The sequence below is a fragment of the Schistocerca nitens genome, chromosome 2 (genome assembly GCF_023898315.1).
Source record: "Schistocerca nitens isolate TAMUIC-IGC-003100 chromosome 2, iqSchNite1.1, whole genome shotgun sequence".
Classification (NCBI taxonomy): domain Eukaryota; kingdom Metazoa; phylum Arthropoda; class Insecta; order Orthoptera; family Acrididae; genus Schistocerca; species Schistocerca nitens.
Genome location: NC_064615.1, coordinates 187401833 through 187421084, shown reverse-complemented (window position 1 = coordinate 187421084; position 19252 = coordinate 187401833). Strand labels below are relative to the sequence as shown.

The 19252-nt window shown below is 38.8% G+C and overlaps 1 protein-coding gene across 6 annotated transcripts in view; it reads left to right on the top strand.

Moving 5' to 3' along the window:
- The window catches only part of LOC126235873 (ubiquitin carboxyl-terminal hydrolase 45), a 165624-nt gene that overhangs the window by 126537 nt on the left and 19835 nt on the right, over positions 1-19252 (top strand). For all 6 annotated transcript variants that reach the window (XM_049944778.1, XM_049944780.1, XM_049944777.1 and 3 more), the window contains exon 14: positions 1045-1152. In XM_049944778.1, coding sequence (XP_049800735.1) covers positions 1045-1152 — 108 coding nt within the window. The remainder of the gene's footprint in view (positions 1-1044; positions 1153-19252) is intronic.

Below are 19252 nucleotides of genomic sequence, written 5' to 3'. Positions count from 1 at the left end.
TGATTGGCTTTTAATTTGAATTTTTAAACTTTGGCATTGCGATGAACATATGAAATCGTTAAATTGTGATATCTCCTGAACTGATTGACTTAATGCAAAATTAAATGCATCACAGTGTTCACAATAGAGAACTTTGTAACTGTAGGTTCTACAATAGTCCAAAAACTGAAAAAAAAGTTGACAAACAGTGCAGTCACAGTTTTGTACTTCAGAAAAAAAGTGGTGAGAAGTTTTGTTAGGTTGCCTGAAACATGTTATGTTTCACACTACCATGAAAGTTCACGTAGGCCTTAAGACAAACATCCAGAATACATGATATTTCATCTGCAGTCGACATTTGTGTAAAATATATGTATCTTAGTGGTGCTCTACAATTTTTTGGGACTCTTCAGAAAAAACGGTCTCAGTTATTTCAATCCCCCATTCCCCCGCATTAATCAGTTCTGCATTAACACATTAGAATCTCTCTCCAGTTTTGCTGCAATATAAAATTACGGTGCACACTGCACCTTTGTAAGTAGCTGCTATCTAATTATAACCACCCGGTGCATAGAGATTATTAGCAGTTCTGTGATGCTTCCTGGAGACATACCTGTTGGCACCGTAATTTCTGTCAATCATAGCCTATAATAAAGTATAACCCACTGGCTCTATCAGTCACAATATATTTCAGGCATTCTCATATCCTTGTCAATACGTTTTCAACATTTTGGTTTGTTCTGCTCATAGTTGTAACCATAGTGATTTAAAATAAACTGCAATTAACAAAATGTTGTGTATGACTTATCATGTGAAAGCTGCTTTAAGGAGCACGTACAGATTAGGGCACTCAAACCAGTATACATATTTTGTATGCTTGTCATGGTAGTACTTACCTATCATTTGTAGTAACTAAATGGGAGACATTGTACGAAACACACAGCCTTAGAACGTTTGAAATGATTATTTCTTATAGACTCACACTTTTATTTCTGATACCCAGATTTATAAAATAGTTACTGATATGTGTTTCAGTTGCTAAGAGCCCTTCCATTCTTTTTTCAGGAGTCTCCAACTGTGAGGCCAGATCAAAATCAAATAATGTATTCTCTGTATGGCGTAGTGGAACACAGCGGAACACTTCATGGAGGGCATTATGTTGCATTTGTCAAGGTAAATATGATTTATCAGAGGTATTTGACTTCAATATTGTGTTTTAAAGAAGCAAATAGGGTCATTCCATGTCAAATCATCCAGAAATGTTAGGAAATGACACCCATTGTCACGCAAATCCATGAAATTTTGGATAGTGTAAGTTTACGTAGATATATTCACATTTCCAAAATGTAAATGCAGCAGGTCAATTACTTTTTCATTTATGATAATAAGTTGTGTAGACTCAGGCTTTCATAGACTAGCTCCTTTATAATTTAAAAATGCAATAGTTCCTACTGTTTTTGCAGCGGAAGCTGCTGCTTTTTTTTAAATATATATATATAAAAAAAAGAAGGTTTATATTTTTATAGTCCTGCTTCTTGTAGTGAATATCCATCATCCACATCCGAGAAAAAATTGTAAATTATTTCTTTTAAACAAAATCTGTGCATGGACATTATAATTTTAAGGTATTGCCCCCTCATAGATAACTTTGAAAAATTCAGGATGTAGAAGTAATGGGAAGTGTGAAAAACAATGTTATTGTAAAAGAAATATTGAAGTTTATAATTCATGACTACCATGTCACCACTAAATTGCTGAAGTTGGCTGCACTGGATTTCCCTAGGAACAAATCATATCTGGGAACACTACATGTATTGCATCATCCAGTTCCTTTGTTTTAAGTCGTGTTCACTGAGCATGCATTTCTGAGCTCTTGTACTGGGTTGTACCCAGATTCAGTTATTGGTTGAAAATTCAATTGTTGCAGTTTTTAACTATTCACCCCAAAAGAAAAGTAATTCCCCTAATGTTTCAATAATAATGTGAAATACTTTTGTAATGAAACACTGGGATGGAAAGATTTTTCATTATTTAATTACTTTTTAGGTTACACCAAGCATTTTTTGAATTATTTATGACAGATATTGGTTTTATGGCTAAAGCAGTATGGGAAGTACAAGTAGGCAGTGTTTCTGGGACAGTATCTGCAAGATATATGTGATAATGCGGTGACTTGTGTGGATGAACTGACCAGTGAAGAACAAGAACTTTTATTATGACGAAGCAACAGTCTTTCATACTGTGAATTAAGTGTTTCGTGTGTGTGTGTGTGTGTGTGTGTGTGTGTGTGTGTGTTAAACACAAAGGCAGGTACCTTAGCAGATTCTCTCTACATAAGAAAATTTGCTGTCAACCCTTCAAGTGCCATAAACGATCTGTTTCATCTGGATTGTGTGAAATTAGTTTAGAAAAGGCAAAAACCTTCAAAATGAGAGGCTTTAGCATTATTCCTGGGGAGAAAATGTGCCCACTCCATATCAAACTTATCTATGAAAAATGAGCAAGTGATGATTCATCGCCAGGCTATATAATTGACAGTCATGTGAAGAAGGTGCAGACTCCTGAAAAATCTGTGCTCAATACTAGCTTAACTAGCTTAGGAGTATCTCCAGCATTCAGTTGCTTAGCATAGTCGGTACGCAGCAGCCAAATGAAAATTGGAATCGGCAGCTGGGGCTCCTGCAGCAAGGCTGGGGCAGTTCGTACCTCATATTGGTCGTATTAAATGTCCACGTACCTCAGTACGGCTGCCGTTCAACGTCCCTTCACTCTGCAATCGTAGGTACTTACTAGGCAGCGAAAAAGGAGCATTGAAGAAAAATGCCACCTAATACCTACCCTGCTGAGGCCATGTAACTCTAGTAGTGAAAAACAGTTCTTCAGGGCCATATTTATCAATATTTTGGGCAGTAATATGGTGTATTTTTTACTTTAATAAGTGTCTGAAAATTCCAAGACAAGGCTTTTTATTGCTTAGGCAAAAATTGGGAATGGCTATCAAGTCCACATTTAGTGAGATACTACTCTATCATTCTCAGTTCACAGTCAAAACAACAAATTTCACATGCAGAAGCAGCAATAAATCCATTTCCAGCCCGAACTGATGGAATACGCAAACCAGCAATCACTGATCCACTACTATAAGCGAGTTTCACATTCGGTCTTATCAGTGGCCTTCTATCATAGAAGTGCTCGCCAAGTATTCCATAATGAACACAGTATATGCTACACTGATTTTTCACTAAAGGCCGAAATCTCACACGCTCATAACTTTCCAACAAATCAATCCAAAAAGTCCTGCTTTCGTCAGAATGTGCTTAACTGCAACAGCTTTAGTCATGACTCATACTAAACGCGAGAAACTCAGTATTCCTTCATTTTACACATAATGCGCACCGTGACATGTAACATGACCTTATACGTCCGATAGCTAGTGAGCGACTATATCGATGCTACCCCACTCCCTGCCTATCCAACTTTCGGTGCATGGGAACATCTTAATTCTGACTGGCTGATAAGTCTGACTGACCAATCAAAATGATCCTTCTAGATCATTCTTGCGGCAAAACTAAACAGCGGCAATCGCTAAACAGAAAGTCATTGACGTTATTCCAAATGCAAATAGTAATATATTGTTTAATAAAAATGACCGAAATGAAAAATAATATTGAAATTAATTTAGAAACCAATTACACTTCCAACTGATATTCTGGCTGGTCTTTTACAAAAGCACGCCCACCTCGACATACATCATCAACAACGTGGGTACAATACATCTTTCCCACTGTCCAGTTGCAACAAGTTTTACAGAAAATATGGAATTTTAACGTACGTCCCACATAAACACTCTCATTCATTCCCATTTATTCACACGACAACGTAATAACCAAATATTAATTTTTCATGAATTTTATACTACGAAATGCAAGGTAATTAAAGTTTATGAAAAGAAAAAATCCCATTAAATTATTTTATATACTGAAAATTCTGGTTTTGGGTTCAAATGATAACAAAAGACCAACTGTTATTACTCCTATCAAAGTTTTGTAAACTGAGTGAATGTCGGTTTTATGACTTTTAAGTAATTTTTTTCAATCTCTGAAACTATAACCAATAAAAAGCTGAAATCTTCTACTGAATAACAGAAAGTAGTATACCAAATTTGAAACTAATTGGATAATATTTACTATAGTTTATTTATATCTAAAAAAAAAGATGATGTGACTTACCAAACGAAAGCGCTGGCGGGTTGATAGATACACAAACAAACACAAACATACACACAAAATTCAAGCTTTCGCAACCAACGGTGCCTCTGTACTTCCACCTCGACTGACATCTCTGCCCAAACTCTTTGCCTTTACAAATGTCTGCTTGTGTCTGTGTATGTACGGATGGATATGTGTGTGTGTGTGCTCGCGCGAGTGTATACCTGTCCTTTTTCCCCCTAAGGTAAGTCTTTCCACTCCCGGGATTGGCGCTGCAGTCTGGAACCGAGCGACCGCTACGGTCGCAGGTTCGAATCCTGCCTCGGGCATGGATGTGTGTGATGTCCTTAGGTTAGTTAGGTTTAATTAGTTCTAAGTTCTAGGCGACTGATGACCTCAGAAGTTAAGTCGCATAGTGCTCAGAGCCAGCCAACTCCTGGGATTGGAATGACTCCTTACCCTCTCCCTTAAAACCCACATCCTTTCGTCTTTCCCTCTCCTTCCCTCTTTCCTGATGAAGCAACCGTTGGTTGCGAAAGCTTGTATTTTGTGTGTATGTTTGTGTTTGTTTGTGTATCTATCAACCTGCCAGCACTTTCGTTTGGTAAGTCACATCATCTTTATTTTTAGATATATTTTTCCCACGTGGAATGTTTCCCTCTATTATATTCATGTCTATAGTTTATTTAGATTCATAGGGGGTATTAATTTACGTTCGTACTAGATGACGTGGCAGCCCGTTCTCATGCTGGCTCGTAGTGACAGCTATGCTATGAGTCATCACTAAGGCACAATTCTGCAGCCTCCTTTCAACCACCGGCTCCACATCTGCGTATCTTACTGGAATAAACGTTATCCCACAATAATTTGCTGCTTAACACTCCGAAAACTAAAATTTCACATACATATCAAGTTGAGCTGGCTGCTGATGCAAGCACTATCCCTGACAGTGATTTAACAGAACTGGAAGAAAAGGCAAAACATCATGATCAACTCATGGACAAAATCAAATAAAAAATTGAATATGCAAATAAGTGTGAAAAAATTCAGTTACTGACTCTTGTGCTACCAACTTGGTCTCGACAGAAAGTCAGTTCCAAATTTCGGGTTTCTGAATATTTGGTACGACAAGAAAGAGCTCTTTTAATGGAGAAGGGCATTTTATCGATGGCTGAGCAGAAAAGAGGAAAGACATTGCCACGTGATACAGTGCAAAAGTAAAGAGTTTTAATTTGGATGATTAAAACACAAGAATAATGCCTGGGAAAAAGACAAAGTGAGCACCAGCAAAAATACGTATGAACAAAAGCATCTTGTTTTAAGTAATTTAACTGAACTGTGTTAAGTATCCTAAAGACAAAAGTAGGATTCTCAAAATTTGCTTCTCTTCGACCAAAACAGTGTATACTTGCAGGATCATCAGGAACACATACCATGTATATGTGCATTTACTACCAAAATGTTAAATTGCTTCTAAATTCTATTTCTGTTAAAGAAACATGCCAAGATCTAATTAAAATAATATGTGATGTAAATAACTGAGCCTGTATGCTTCGTCTGTGTAAAAAATTCCCTGTCAGTTCATTGCTTAAAACTCACTTAGAAAATGAAACAGAAGATGGTTCAGTACAATCAATGGGTATCAACTGATCGAATAACTGTAAGTGTTAAAATCACTTCTCTATCAGAATTCTGTGATACATTAATTAAGGAAATTGAAAAAATTACTCCATGCTCTTTTATTTCTCAATCACAATCTGATTATCTGAAAATGAAGAAGGAAACACTTGATGATCGATCAGTGTTAATTTTAGTGGAATTCAGCGAAAATCTCAGTTTTGTTGTTGAAGATGAAGTACAGGGGTACAATTGGAACAATGGCAGCTGCACTCTTCGCACTGTCCATGTATGTTACAAAAAGGACAAACAGTTGCATGCAAAAAGTATTTGTATTGTTTCTGATGATCTCGAATATGACGTTGCCTTGGTGTACCAGACATTAGAAGACTGTACTGAATTTTTTTTTAAGTGTGAATTCCCAGAAATTAATCTTGCATATGTTGAATATTTCACTGATGGTGGTGCTGCACAATATAAAAATTGTAAGAATTTCAGAAATATCTGCTACCATGAACATGACTTCAATGTAAAATGCAGCTGGTCCTTTTTTGCTCCCAGTCATGGCAAATCTCCCTATGATGGTTGGTATTGGTGGCACTGTTAAGACTTATCACAAAAACAAGTTTGCAAAGAGTTTATAAAGACCAAATACTTACAGCTTCACAGTATTTGAATTTGGACGTGAGAACCTGCAAGGCATTTCAGTTATCTTTGTTTCAAAAGATGAAACTGTACAAGTCAGACATTATCTTTCTGAGCGCTTCACAAGTGCAAAAACAATTCCTGGAACAAGACCTATGCATCACATTGTACCAATATCACCAACCAAGGTTGGAGCAAAAAGGCTGGGCTGTGATATGGATTTTAGTATTGTGCATGATTTCTCAGATGCACTTTAGACACTAATGCCAGAATGCACTGTGCAGCCTAACTGCTATGTTCCATGTACATATGACTTTTCTTGGTATTTGGGAATTGTTGAGAAGGTGAATTGTGAAGAAGGAGATGTTACAGTAAGGTTCATGCATCCTCACGGACCATCCCCGTCCTGCTGTTGGCCTGATAATGATGTTTGTGATGTTTCTTTCTATCATATTCTGTGTGAAGTTGGTATAACCACAGCAACAGGCCGTACTTATTCTCTGAGCAGAGTGTCCTCAAAGTTGGTGGAAGAAAAGTGGTTTTCATACCCAAAAAAAAGGACAAAATGCTTAAGTATTATAAACAAAATGCTATGTATTTTTAAATTGAGTTAATTTGGTTATTGCAGAGGTAAGAAAGTGTTCATATGTCATGTAATGTGCAAGTTGCCCTGTATTTTATAATGTGTAATTTTGTTTCATAAATTACACTTCTTGTTCAATTTGGATTTTGTTATGTGTACTTAAGTTGTTAATGTCTGTTGGGTAGTAATTGTATTTCTCTCCAGGATAATTTTTTTCCCCAGTGCCATTCATTTCTCAAAACTGATTTTTTGTGTGATGAAACTTAATTATTTGTAGATCACTTTCTAATTTTTTCTGTGTTTTCCAGAGGGGCAGTTGTACAAAATATTTTTTCTAATTTAACAATAAAGTTAATTTACAAAAATTTAATTGGACAATTCTAACATGTTTTCAGAAACTGCACGTCTGAAAGGATATTCAGGGAAAAACTGTCAGCATACCATTTTTTGTTAAAAACTGCAGCCAGTTTTCAAATTTTTTACAGTTTGCTTTGAAGTAACGCATTACATCAAACTTTCAGCAATTGCTACCAATAGAATGTATATAATGCAATAAAAATTGGCAGAAGTTCATGATATTAGATACGAAAGCAGTACACAAAATCTCAAGTTCACAACTAGATAATGGGTGTCATGGCCTAGATGACTTGACAGGGTGTATACAACCCGGGACAACCGGAAGATCCAGGAAAAACCCGGGTATTTTTTCATCCAGAAGAAAACCGGGAAAAACCTGGGAATTTTTTAGAATTCCGGGAATTTTTCATTGTTTTAGTTTTCAGTTAAATTTTTGAATTTTTGTAACTTTGACTGGTAAAAACCAATACTCTGACAAAGAATATTACTGTGTCTTGCTACTGCAGAATAATACTGCAGCAATAAAAAACGAATGAGAGAGAGGAAAAAAAAAAAAAAGAAAATAAAACATAAGTTGCAAAGGAAATGCACCAGTACAACAACAAAACACAGTGCTCATACAAGTGTCTGCCAACAGCAAAATGTGTCAAAGGCTTTAGGAAGCTATGCAATGTAACATAACAACAACAAATTGCCTCCGATGAGCGTAACGTCACAACTGTTTACATTAGATTCGTTTTTAGATTAGATTAGATTTACTTTCATTCCAATTGATCTGTAGTGAGGTGGTCCTCCAGGATGTGGAACATGTCACAAAAACAACAATACATGACAAATATTTACAACTAAAACAAATAAGCTAATGTACCATTCCACAGGTCCCAAGTGGAATGATTAGCGGTTGCGAGTGAGCTTATGTGCATGTGGAGTTGAGTCGCGTATGAGAAGTACCTTCTCCTGCTTCTGGCTACAGAAGTGTGGCAGTAGCAGCAAGCAGCCAGACACTATTCAGAAAAATTTTACTGGTGCGCCTAAGCTGTCAGATTCACATATGCCCAACAGGCCCGGAACTAGGGGCCGGGGGCAAACCCGGATATCTGCCCCAGGTGGCAGTTTCAGAGGGGCAAATTCATATTATTGAGGAAAAAGACCTTTCTTCACAAACAAATTCTAAGTTGATTTCTGAATGAATCATAAGTTGATTTTTGAACACGTGCATAGTGTACGTGATGTCTCTGCCAGGGGAATCCCCGTCGCATCTAGAAATAAACTTTCCTGCAGACAAAGGGGACGGGTCTATACGAGCTGAGTGGAATGAAGTCGAACGGGTGAATGCCAATCACTTTTTATGTGGTTGACTGGGTTTGTAAATTATCAGCATTGTTATAATTACTAGCGAATTCCATAGATTCAGACTACCAGAGTGGAAATAGACGACTAACAGGAATAACAGGCAACAAAAATCACTTATTGTCTTCTCCGTGTATCCAAGAAAGTGAAGTTTTGACAGAAAATTTTTGGCCAGACCACTACACTACTAAGGGCCAGTTATACAGACCCCAGCTAGCAGCCACTAAAGTTCTATTCTATTCTGGGAATAGTGTAGAAAACGCGTTGTACGAACACGTTATAACGCCTAACCGGAGAATAAATGTGGGATAACTAAAGCGGTGATTGTGGCAGGGTTAGTGAAGTTAACCAAAGAATAAGTTTTGACACTGGCAGGAATAGTTACAGAATTAGTGATGACAAGATTGTTTGTTAGAATGAGGAAGGAGAAGAAATGGACTCACACAAATTATGGAAGAATATGACGGTTCCAAATTTGTATAAAAATTTCGTACTACTGCTTTTCGATTACATGGGGGGGGGGGGGGGGGGGGGAAGCTAGGACTTACGGATTGAAGAAATGTGTACTATCTATCTTGTCTCTTGTCTTTACTCGTTTTATGTATCCTATATTTAATTTCATGTCACACAGAACTGCAAATTACTAGCTAATAGGCAGTAAAGACTGCAGGTTTCTGAAGAGTTCTTGCTCTGCCGGTTAAAAATAATCCCATCCAGTATTAATTGCGAGATTCTTTTTATGAGGGGCAGGATGTCAAACCGGCCGACTGTGAGTACGAGAGGCATCACAGTACATTTTAATTTCCAGTGGCCTGAATATAGTTTGATGGCACGCATTACAAAATATTATGCGTTTGAATTCCACAGAGCGAAATAGGGAGACGCGTGATGGAAGAATGCTGTGTGAAGAGGCGTGGTACTGCACTTTGGCACACTTAAGACCAAATAACATGTCTTATGTTCCCTCTTCAGAAAAATGTGCGCTACAGAATGAAGGTATTTTTGAAAAGTCGATTTTTTTAATTTTTGGCGCCTTACCTCAAACGCTCGAGGGTGGGGTAGCGCCACTATCTAATATTGCCCAGGTTCGAAAATATGGTAGATCCGGACCTGATGCACAGAGCAGTCTGAGTTGTAGTGGGGAGGTGGTAGTCTCCATGTGTTTACGTTAAGTGATTCTGCTGTTTCCTCTTCGTTTATTGCTCGCACGTCAAATGAAAACAAAACGGATTTCTGTGGCCGGGAGCTATCAAGTGAATTAAAATACATTCACATAATTACGGAAGGCTGGAATATGTTATTAATTTCAGATTTTATTTTGTTGCCACCTTTCTGACAGTCAAGTGTTAATCGCCTTGCAGAGCAATGAAGTTATTTTTGTCGGTTTGTTAAAGAAATTTGTCTTTTATTAATCTTTTCTGCTGAGGCAGTCAATTTGTTTGAAACGAAGTGTTTAATTCCACACTGTTGGCTAGTTTCAACTGTTCGCTGCATTTCAAGTTCACGTTTTCATCTTCTAGCGTGTATGGCATTATGCTATAGTAAAGAACCAAACATGAAATAATACAGTACTGGTACTCCAAGAAAATGTACATCTGAATCTGGACATACGAATGTGCCCTTTAAGCCGAATTATGCATTTTAGTATGGCTCCCAAAATTCCCATGCTCCTGGCGTATCTTCTAATGCCTTGTTTTTTTTTTTATGATATAATGTAAGATCTTGTAATGTTTTGCACGTACGAATGTACGGGCTTCCTGCGTCATCGTAGCTGTGCATTCTCGGCGTTGCCTGTTATCTGGCGCTCCCTCGCAACTGCTGAAACGAAACTATTTCTAACAGGTCGCAGGAAAATATTCCGAATGGTTGTTTGAAAAGCGTTACTTTCAAAGAAAATTTCCTTTTATGCAAGATGAACTCTGCGCGTGAATGTCCGATGAATATCTTAAATCGCAGAGCGTTTGACTCTCATTCAAAAATCAAATCTTTGAGGACGACCATTTAGAATATTTTCGAGCCCAGAAGATCAGACATTTATGTCGTCGTTAAAAATTTTACTGGCACATTTGTGTGATGTATCTTTAAGAGTAACACGCACAAAAAAGATCAACATTATGTGTGGAAGCTTAGCTTCTCTTGCAGCTTATTAATCTTAGAGACCATTATTATATGTGTAAGCTTTTCTTTTCTTGTAGCAGCACTATGTATGTTAATTTAAACCATTACCTTTTCTTATTTGTGTGTTCGTGCTGCTTAACAGTGATGTTGCTATTGGCCGACTACATCACATATCCTATGCTCTGAATATCCTCTGTCATTGGCTGGCGGGATCTCTTGACATGAGCACTACGGCTGGTTTACAAAAGCGCATCACAGTCTCAATTTCAATCCTTCGGAAACTAACATGCAGTGTTTGGTGGAATTCGAATTTATACTTTTGTGCAATACGAAAATATGCAGTGTACATGTTGCTGCACGTCAGACATCTTTCCAAAACATGTCTTTTCCTCTGAGTTTCGTTTTCTAAAGTGCCAGGGAATTCTACGCCGGTGTGTAAAACCACAACCATTGAAAGAATTGATAAGTTTTACAGTTCTGAGGAAAATTATACTATCACTTACCACAGAAAAAGTGTATTTTCATCTGGGAGAAAGTGTATTTTTAACCAGGAAATCCGCAAAAATTCCGGGAATTTTTTTTCTTCGTCCACATATACACCCTGCTTGAGATGGAATGGCCCAGTATGCAAAATTAAACTACAGCAAGCTAAAGAACCTATATCTTCCATGATATAGTAGAATGGAAAAAAGACCTGACATTGTTCTACTGAAGAGTTTTGCAGTAGTTACTGGACCCTTGTCACAACCATCACATATCAAGTTACCCCAATTTAATGCCATGTGAACCTAGTTCTACATCTACACTCTGCAGACCACTGCAGAGTGCATGGCAGTGGATACATCCCATTGTAGCTGTTACTAAGGTTTCTTCCCATTTCATTCATGTACGGAGTGCAGGAAGAATGATTGTTTAAATGCCTGTGCGTGCTATAATTACTCTAATCTTGCCCTCACAATGCCGGTGTGTGTGATACACAGGAACGGACTTCAGTCCACATCAAACCCACCAATCACCACCAGTATCTACACTTTGACAGCTGCCAACCCTTCCACACCAAAAAATCCCTTCCATACAGCCTGGCCACCTGTGGCAGATGCATCTGCAATGATGAAAACTCCCTTGTCCAGTATGCTGAAGGCCTCACAAAGGCCTTTGCAGTACACAAAGATCTCCCGAGCCATATCTCCACTCACACCTGCTCCTCACATCCATCCCAAGAACCAATAACAGAGAAGCACCCCCTTTGTCACCTTATACTGCCCGGTATTGGAACGACTAAGCCACGTCCTTTGTCAGGGCTTTGATTATTTATCATCCTGCCCAGAAATGAGGACATCATACCCAAGATACTTGCATCCCCTCCTAAAATGGTGTTCAACTGCCCACCCAACCTCCACAGCATCTTAGTCCATCCCTATGCCACTCCCATCTACAAACCCATGCCACAGGGATCATACCCTTGTGGAAGAGCCAGATGCAAGACCTGCCCTATCCACTCACCCAGCAATACATACTTCAGTCCCATCACAGGCTTATCCTATTCCACCCGGGCCGCCTGTGACAGCAGCCGTGTTATATGGCAGCTCTGCTGCAACTACTGCACAGTGTTTAAAATTGATATTACAACCAACCAGCTGTCAACAAGAATGAATGGTCAGTGCCAAACTGTTGCCAAAAAACAAGATGGACCACCCAGTGGCACAACGTGCAGTGGAGCACAACATGGAAGATTTAAATGGCTCCTGAGCTGTGCAGATGGGAGCTATCCTTACAGCACATCCTTCGCCCCTGTAACCTCCCTGGTCTAAACCTAAGGTAACTTTCTGTGCCTACCCCCCCCCCCCCCACTAGTGTGTGTGTGTGTGGGGGGGGGGAGAAGACACCATGCCTTGTCTAGTACCCCCACCCAATTCGTGTCAGCTAGCTGTGTGTTGCTATCTCATGCACTAGTCTGTGAAAACACGTACCCAGCCGTCTGCCACCTGCCCCCTCAGCCCACAAACGGCTCCCCACTGCACCACGAGCTGCTAGATGCTTCCCACCAACCGCTCCCTGCCTCCCACATCTCTCCATACCTCACCGCGAAAATTCTGGGAATTCCCCACACCACCCTACCCCACACCACCCTACCCCGCACCATCCTACCCTACCCTACCCCACCCCACCCTGCACCCCCCACCTCAGGTGTTGTTGATATCATTTCGATTAATTATCATTTATTCTAGAGAAGTTGCATGTACCAAGATAGTCAAACACATTAGTTTTGTCACATACTTGAGTACGATAGGCAAAAAGAAAGAAACCACCATCATTGTCCATCATTTGATTGCGAATAGATGTACATGACAGAGGATCAGTGGTGGCTACTCTGGGTCAAAGAAAACACTGGATCACCTGTGTGTCATTTCACTGTCTTTGTGCAGCAGGAGTACCAACTTGTTAATGGAAGCAAATGTCTTCATTCGTTCATTACCTCTTGCTGGGATTGGCTGCTGCCTGTGGAACTTGGAGAATGATATGAGCAGTGGGAGTAATAGATGGGGCACTACTTGCATGTGACAGGTTGAGAATTTGAGTCAGACGGAAAGTTTGTCTTGATGGCCGAAGCTGTTGGGTAATTGTTCTAGAGAAGCAGAGCATCCAGATTAGTGCACTGGTCTGGCACAAATTTTCAACCTTCGCTATTGTTTTATTTCAACACCTGCAGATGGCCAAATGTCATGTAATCGTGTAATTTATCCAACCACTGTGCCACCAGTGTTAGAACAGACACTACACATCTATATCTACTCTTGTGCATATATGTTTTGTGCTAATGAGGTCATGTGTGTCTCCCAGTACTCGTCAGTTTTACAGTTTCTAACATATGAAAATCAGTCCTTTAGCCCAGTGCAGTAGCACCTTTAAGTTTTCCAAAAACACACTCTTATGGACTCATTAGCTTTCCTTGACGCACGGTGGTGGGTGGTGGCAGTGGCGGCGGCGGCGGCGGCGAGTTCCGTGTTGAGCATATGTGTCATGAATTATCTTATGCTACTCATTCAGATAACCAAGCCCCCATTTGTCTGCTTTTAACTGCAGAATCTTTCTTTACAATTTACCAACAATAATTTGAAGATCACCTACTCCATCAGTCCAAAAAGTTATTGGAGTAATAAAAAAAAGAAAATTTAAGATGTTAGTATGAATGCTGCAGGTGTTGTACAGTCTCGCCCAGCCCCCCAATTTGAGTATAACATGCAACATGCGCAGTGAAACTCAGAAAAGTCCCTCTCCATATTGTTTTCACCTCATGTGTTGCATTGACTTTAATGATGACTGTATCATCAAAGTGTTCACCCTTCGTCTGAATTATTATTTTGAGAATTAAAAGGGGTCATTTGGTGTCAAATCGGGTGAATATGGGTGCTTATTGAGAACTGGCACTTCTTGTTTCTCCAGAAACCATGTGAGAAAGTGCATTGTCATGCAGCAAGAAGAAATCCCTCCTCTTCCATTGTAGCAGATTAACTCTCTGAATCCTCTTGCACAACTGATTGATGACACCCAGATAATACTGGGTCTTTACAGGGGTGCTAGTGGGAACAAATTCCCTGTGGGTAATGCTATGAGCATCACGAACTGTGAGGAGCATAGGCTTCGCTTTCAATATTGTCATTTGCGTGTCCTTTTGTCTTGCACGGTGTATACACCCCGGGACAACTGGGAAATCTGGGAAAAACCCGGGAATTTTTTCATCCGGGAGAAAACTGGGAAAAACCTGGGAATTTTTTTCATCTGGGAGACAACTGGGAAAAACCTGGGAATTTTTCATTGTTTTAGTTTTCAGTTAAATTTTTGTAATTTTGACTGGTAAGAACTGATACTCTGACAAATAATTTTACTATATCCCACCACTGTAGAACAATACTGCTGCCATAAAATATAAACGAGACAAAAAAATTAAAATGTAAGCTGCATAGGAAATGTGCCATTTCCAACAATGAAACACAGTGCACCCGCAAGTGGCTGCCAACAGCGAAACATGTCAAGACTACAGGACGAAGACTATGCAAGTCTTCATAACAAACTGCTTTCAATGACCGTGACGTCACAGCTGTTCACATCAGGTTCGTTTGACGAGTTGCTAGTGGGCTCTTGCGCGTGCACTGTTGAGTCGCGTATGAGCAGTACCCTCTACCGCTTTTGCCTACTTGAAGTGCGACTGTTAGGAGTGTTAGCTGTATCATCAGTACCAACAAGCAGCCAGATACTAAGCGGAAAAATTTTTCTGGCGTGCCCAAGCTGCCAGATTTGCACATGCGCAGAGAAGTCTGAGTTGTAGTGGGGAGGGGGAATAGTGTCCACTTCTAGTGATTTTGCTATTTACTCTTTATTTACAGCTTTCATGTTAAATGAAAACAGAAATATAATTCTGTGGCTGGGAGCTATCAAGTGAATTAAAATAATTCACATAATTACGGAAGGCTAGTTTCAGATTGCTGATTTTATTTTATTTCCACATTTTTGGCAGTCAAGCATTAATTGCCTTGCAGAACAATGAAGTTATTTTTGTCGATCTGCTAAATAAATTTGCCTTTTATTAGTCTTTTTTGCAGAGGCAGTAAATTTATTTGAAACGAAGTGTTTCATTCCACACCATTGGCTAGTTTCAACTATTTGCTAAATTTCAAATGCACATTTTCATCTTCCGGCACATATGGCATTACGCCATAATAAAGAACCAAACACGAGCTAATACAGCGGTACTCCAAGATAATTTGCATCCCGAAAAGTTTATATCAGGTTGGGCCTACATCTTTAATGCTATGCAAAATCTGTAAATGCTATATACATACGGGCTTCCTACGTCATCGTAGTTGCGCGTGGGCAATAACACGTGTTTTCTGGCATTGCCAGATAATTGGTGAAATGAATTCTACCAGGTCACGGGAAAATATTGTGAATGGTGGGTTTGAAAAGTGTTACTTCAAAGTAAATTTAATTTTATGCAAGACTGTCCTTTGAATTTCTTAAATCACAGAGTGTTTGACTCTCATTTAAAGCTTAACATTTTGAAGACCAGATATTTACGTCATTATTTAAAATTTTACTGGCACATTTGCGTGATGTATCTTAAAGTGTAACAAATACAAAAAAGACAAATACTATACGTGAAAGCTGAGCTTCTCTTGTAGCTACACTATGTACATTAATTTAAACCATTAATTTTTCCTACTTTTGTGTTAATGCTTCATAACAGTGATGCTATTGGCTGACTACATCACGTGCCCTGTCCTCTGAACATCTGCTGTCATTGGCTGGAGAGATCATGTGATATGAGCTATGACTGGCATGCAAAAGCATTGCAATATCGATTTCACTAAAGTGCTGTGATTGCTGGAACTTCAATATATACTTTTGTAATACGAAAATAGGCAGTGTACATGTTGCTGCACATTGAAACTTGTCCCAAAATGTGCGTATGCATTGTTGTTTTGTGTGTGTGTGTGTGTGTGTGTGTGTGTGTGTGTGTGTGTGTGTGTGTGTGTGTTTGTTTGTTTTCGTTTTCTAAAGTGCCCAGAAGTTCTACGGCGGTCTGTAAAACCTAAACTATTCAAAGCTTGATAAGTTTTACAGTTCTGAGGAAAAGTTTACAGTAACTTAAACAGGGAAAATGTGTATTTTCACCTGGGAGAAATTGTACTTTTTAACCAGGAAATCTGGTTGTTTTTTTTTTCCTTGTCCCTGTATACACCCCGTCTTGGCAAACCATTCCAGAAAACAATTGTCTGCGTTTTTTTATTTCAGTGAAGTCGCAGCAGGCATCCACATGTTGTTTTTGATCAGAAGTCAAGGTATGCAAGGCAGACTTTGCACACACTTTTCTCCTTGGTGAAACATTCTGGAGAATGCCTTGAGCACTTGATTTAGAGATTTTCAATTCTTTAGCTATAGCTCTGTGTGAGAGATGATGATGCTTGCTTTTCAAAAGACCACAAATGTTCTCAATGTTTCTGTTGGATGAACGTGAGGTGGGATGCCATAATCTCTTGTCAGCCTCTAAAATGTTTAAACTAATCAAACACCCCGCACAACTTAAACAATTAATACCTTAGGTTGACTTCGTAGACTCAGATGTCTCCATAGCCATTCTGCTGAGTACAACTTTAAATCAAATCACTGTTCATTGCTCCATCTGCTTGCTTCATTGCATTAGTGACACAACAGTGTTGACACATTAGGATTGCACTTCCACTACTCGACAATGCTTGCTCACAACTGGCTGGTCGAATGCACATATGTTGCTTACAGTTGTTAATTCAAGTTGCCACCGCAGTTGTTGCACTGACATTGCTTGTACACCAGAAATAAAATCTGTCTCGGACTTTTTGGATGAACAAGGGGACCACATGACATTTGGATTTTTTTGGCACATGAAGTTCAGAACTATAATACCAATATCCCAAAGAAATTCAGTGCACCTCTCAAAAATTCTCAAGAAAATAGGCTTTGAAGTTTTCAGAGTGCCGTTAATACCCTGGAGCAAGGTCGTATTTTTGCCGAGCCATGTGGCTGCATGGTTGAATGATTGACTGTCACGTGGATGGCTGATGTTTGATCCTGGATGTGTAAATTTTTAAACAGAGTTGCATGTTCTACCAGCACGTCTGTGAAATGTAAAATACACTAAGGTGAAAAAAGATCATTTAAATTTAAATAATCTTTATTAACAATCCTTTATAAAAAGTCAATAATTAAGGATTTATAGTTTCAGTGAAAACTGGATTTTTGTGTGTGATGTGCAATTTGAAATAAGAACATGGGTGCACATTTTTCATAAAAATTGAATTGAGTATGTGTTAATAAGTACATATTTTGTGTATTTTAAATGACATATGTATAAAATTGAATGGAAAAAAGTGAAAAATATAGTGACTTAAATGAGACTTGACTCAGGGATTAATAGTATCGAGAGCTAACAATATTATCCCCGCCTTCCCCCCCCCCCCCCCCCCCCCCCTCCATCTTCATTCCTTAAGGATGATCAGGAAGACCTCACAGTCAATTTTCTTAAGAATTTTTTGAGAGTTTCATAGGGGCAAAATGAGTCACCAGCGCAGTTCAGAAAAGTTTTATGACTCCATCACCACCTTCCGTAGCATAAACCAAATTTGAGCAAGCTTACTCAGGTTTTGGCATCAAACGTCTCCATTTTATTGAATGTCTTGGGTGCCACTGTCATGGACTGAAGCAGTCTTGATACTGACAGCAACAAGTGCTGTTTAAAAAGTTATTACACACACACACACACACACACACACACACACACACACACACACACACACACAAATTACACTTTTACCAACGCAGTACCAGCCTATTACTGCTGGGTCTACACCCTAAACCAAATGATGACAGACTTTTTTTGAGTCTTCTCAGAAAGAATCCAAAGTTGACTTCTTCCTCTGGTTAGGTGGCACTCTGCATTGTCACTGACAGCACACAACACGACTGGACCAGGATGCATGTTGTCACCTGGTGGCATTCACCTGTGTTATCAAGCAGTTGCGGCTTCTCTACCTTTATCCCCTTGTGATCTAAATTATGTGCATCACCCTACAAATTCTGTGAAGCAAATAGCAAATAAACATTGAGAGCAGGCAACAATTCACTATTAGATGAAAGATTATTGGCGCATGGACACATTTAAATATCTGAAGATTGGTCTAGCTTTTAGTATTATCTCTGTTTCTAGATCTAGCACATGTATTCTCTCTCTCTCTCTCTCTCTCTCTCTCTCTCTCTCTGTGGTTCTTGAAACTTTGCGTAGTGTTTTATGAGGTAGGTTCCATCTTATTTTCAAGCATAAGGCAGTTCAAGTTTTTCAGCATGTCTGTGTTGCTCTGTGACAGAAGTGGGACGAACATGTGACCAATTGTGTTGCTCTTCTTTTTGTATGCTAAATATTCCTACTCAGTCCTGTTTAATATGAGTCCCAAATAGGGGTGGCAGTGGTTTATCAGAAATATCAATATTGTATAGAATTAATACTAATAAATTGATATTACACTGTTGATATATCAATATTATCAGTACTTACCGTAAATATATTTCAACTTTCCTAATTTTGTGCTGGGTATTGAACATCAGTAATCTTCCTCCACTCTTCCTGTTAAATAATATTTATAAAACAGTCATTAATATTTATAGTGTGATGTTAAGATATGACACCTCAGTTTGTATATATGGTAAGTATTGAATTATTTTTTAATGAATTCATTTTGACTTCTTGGCAGTCTAGGTACTTTACATACAGCTCACATAGTTGTGTTTCCCCATTCTGCATAAACTTAAACAACTTTGTTAATTCCCAATTAATTTGAAATCCTGAAAGTGCTTAGCTCACCAC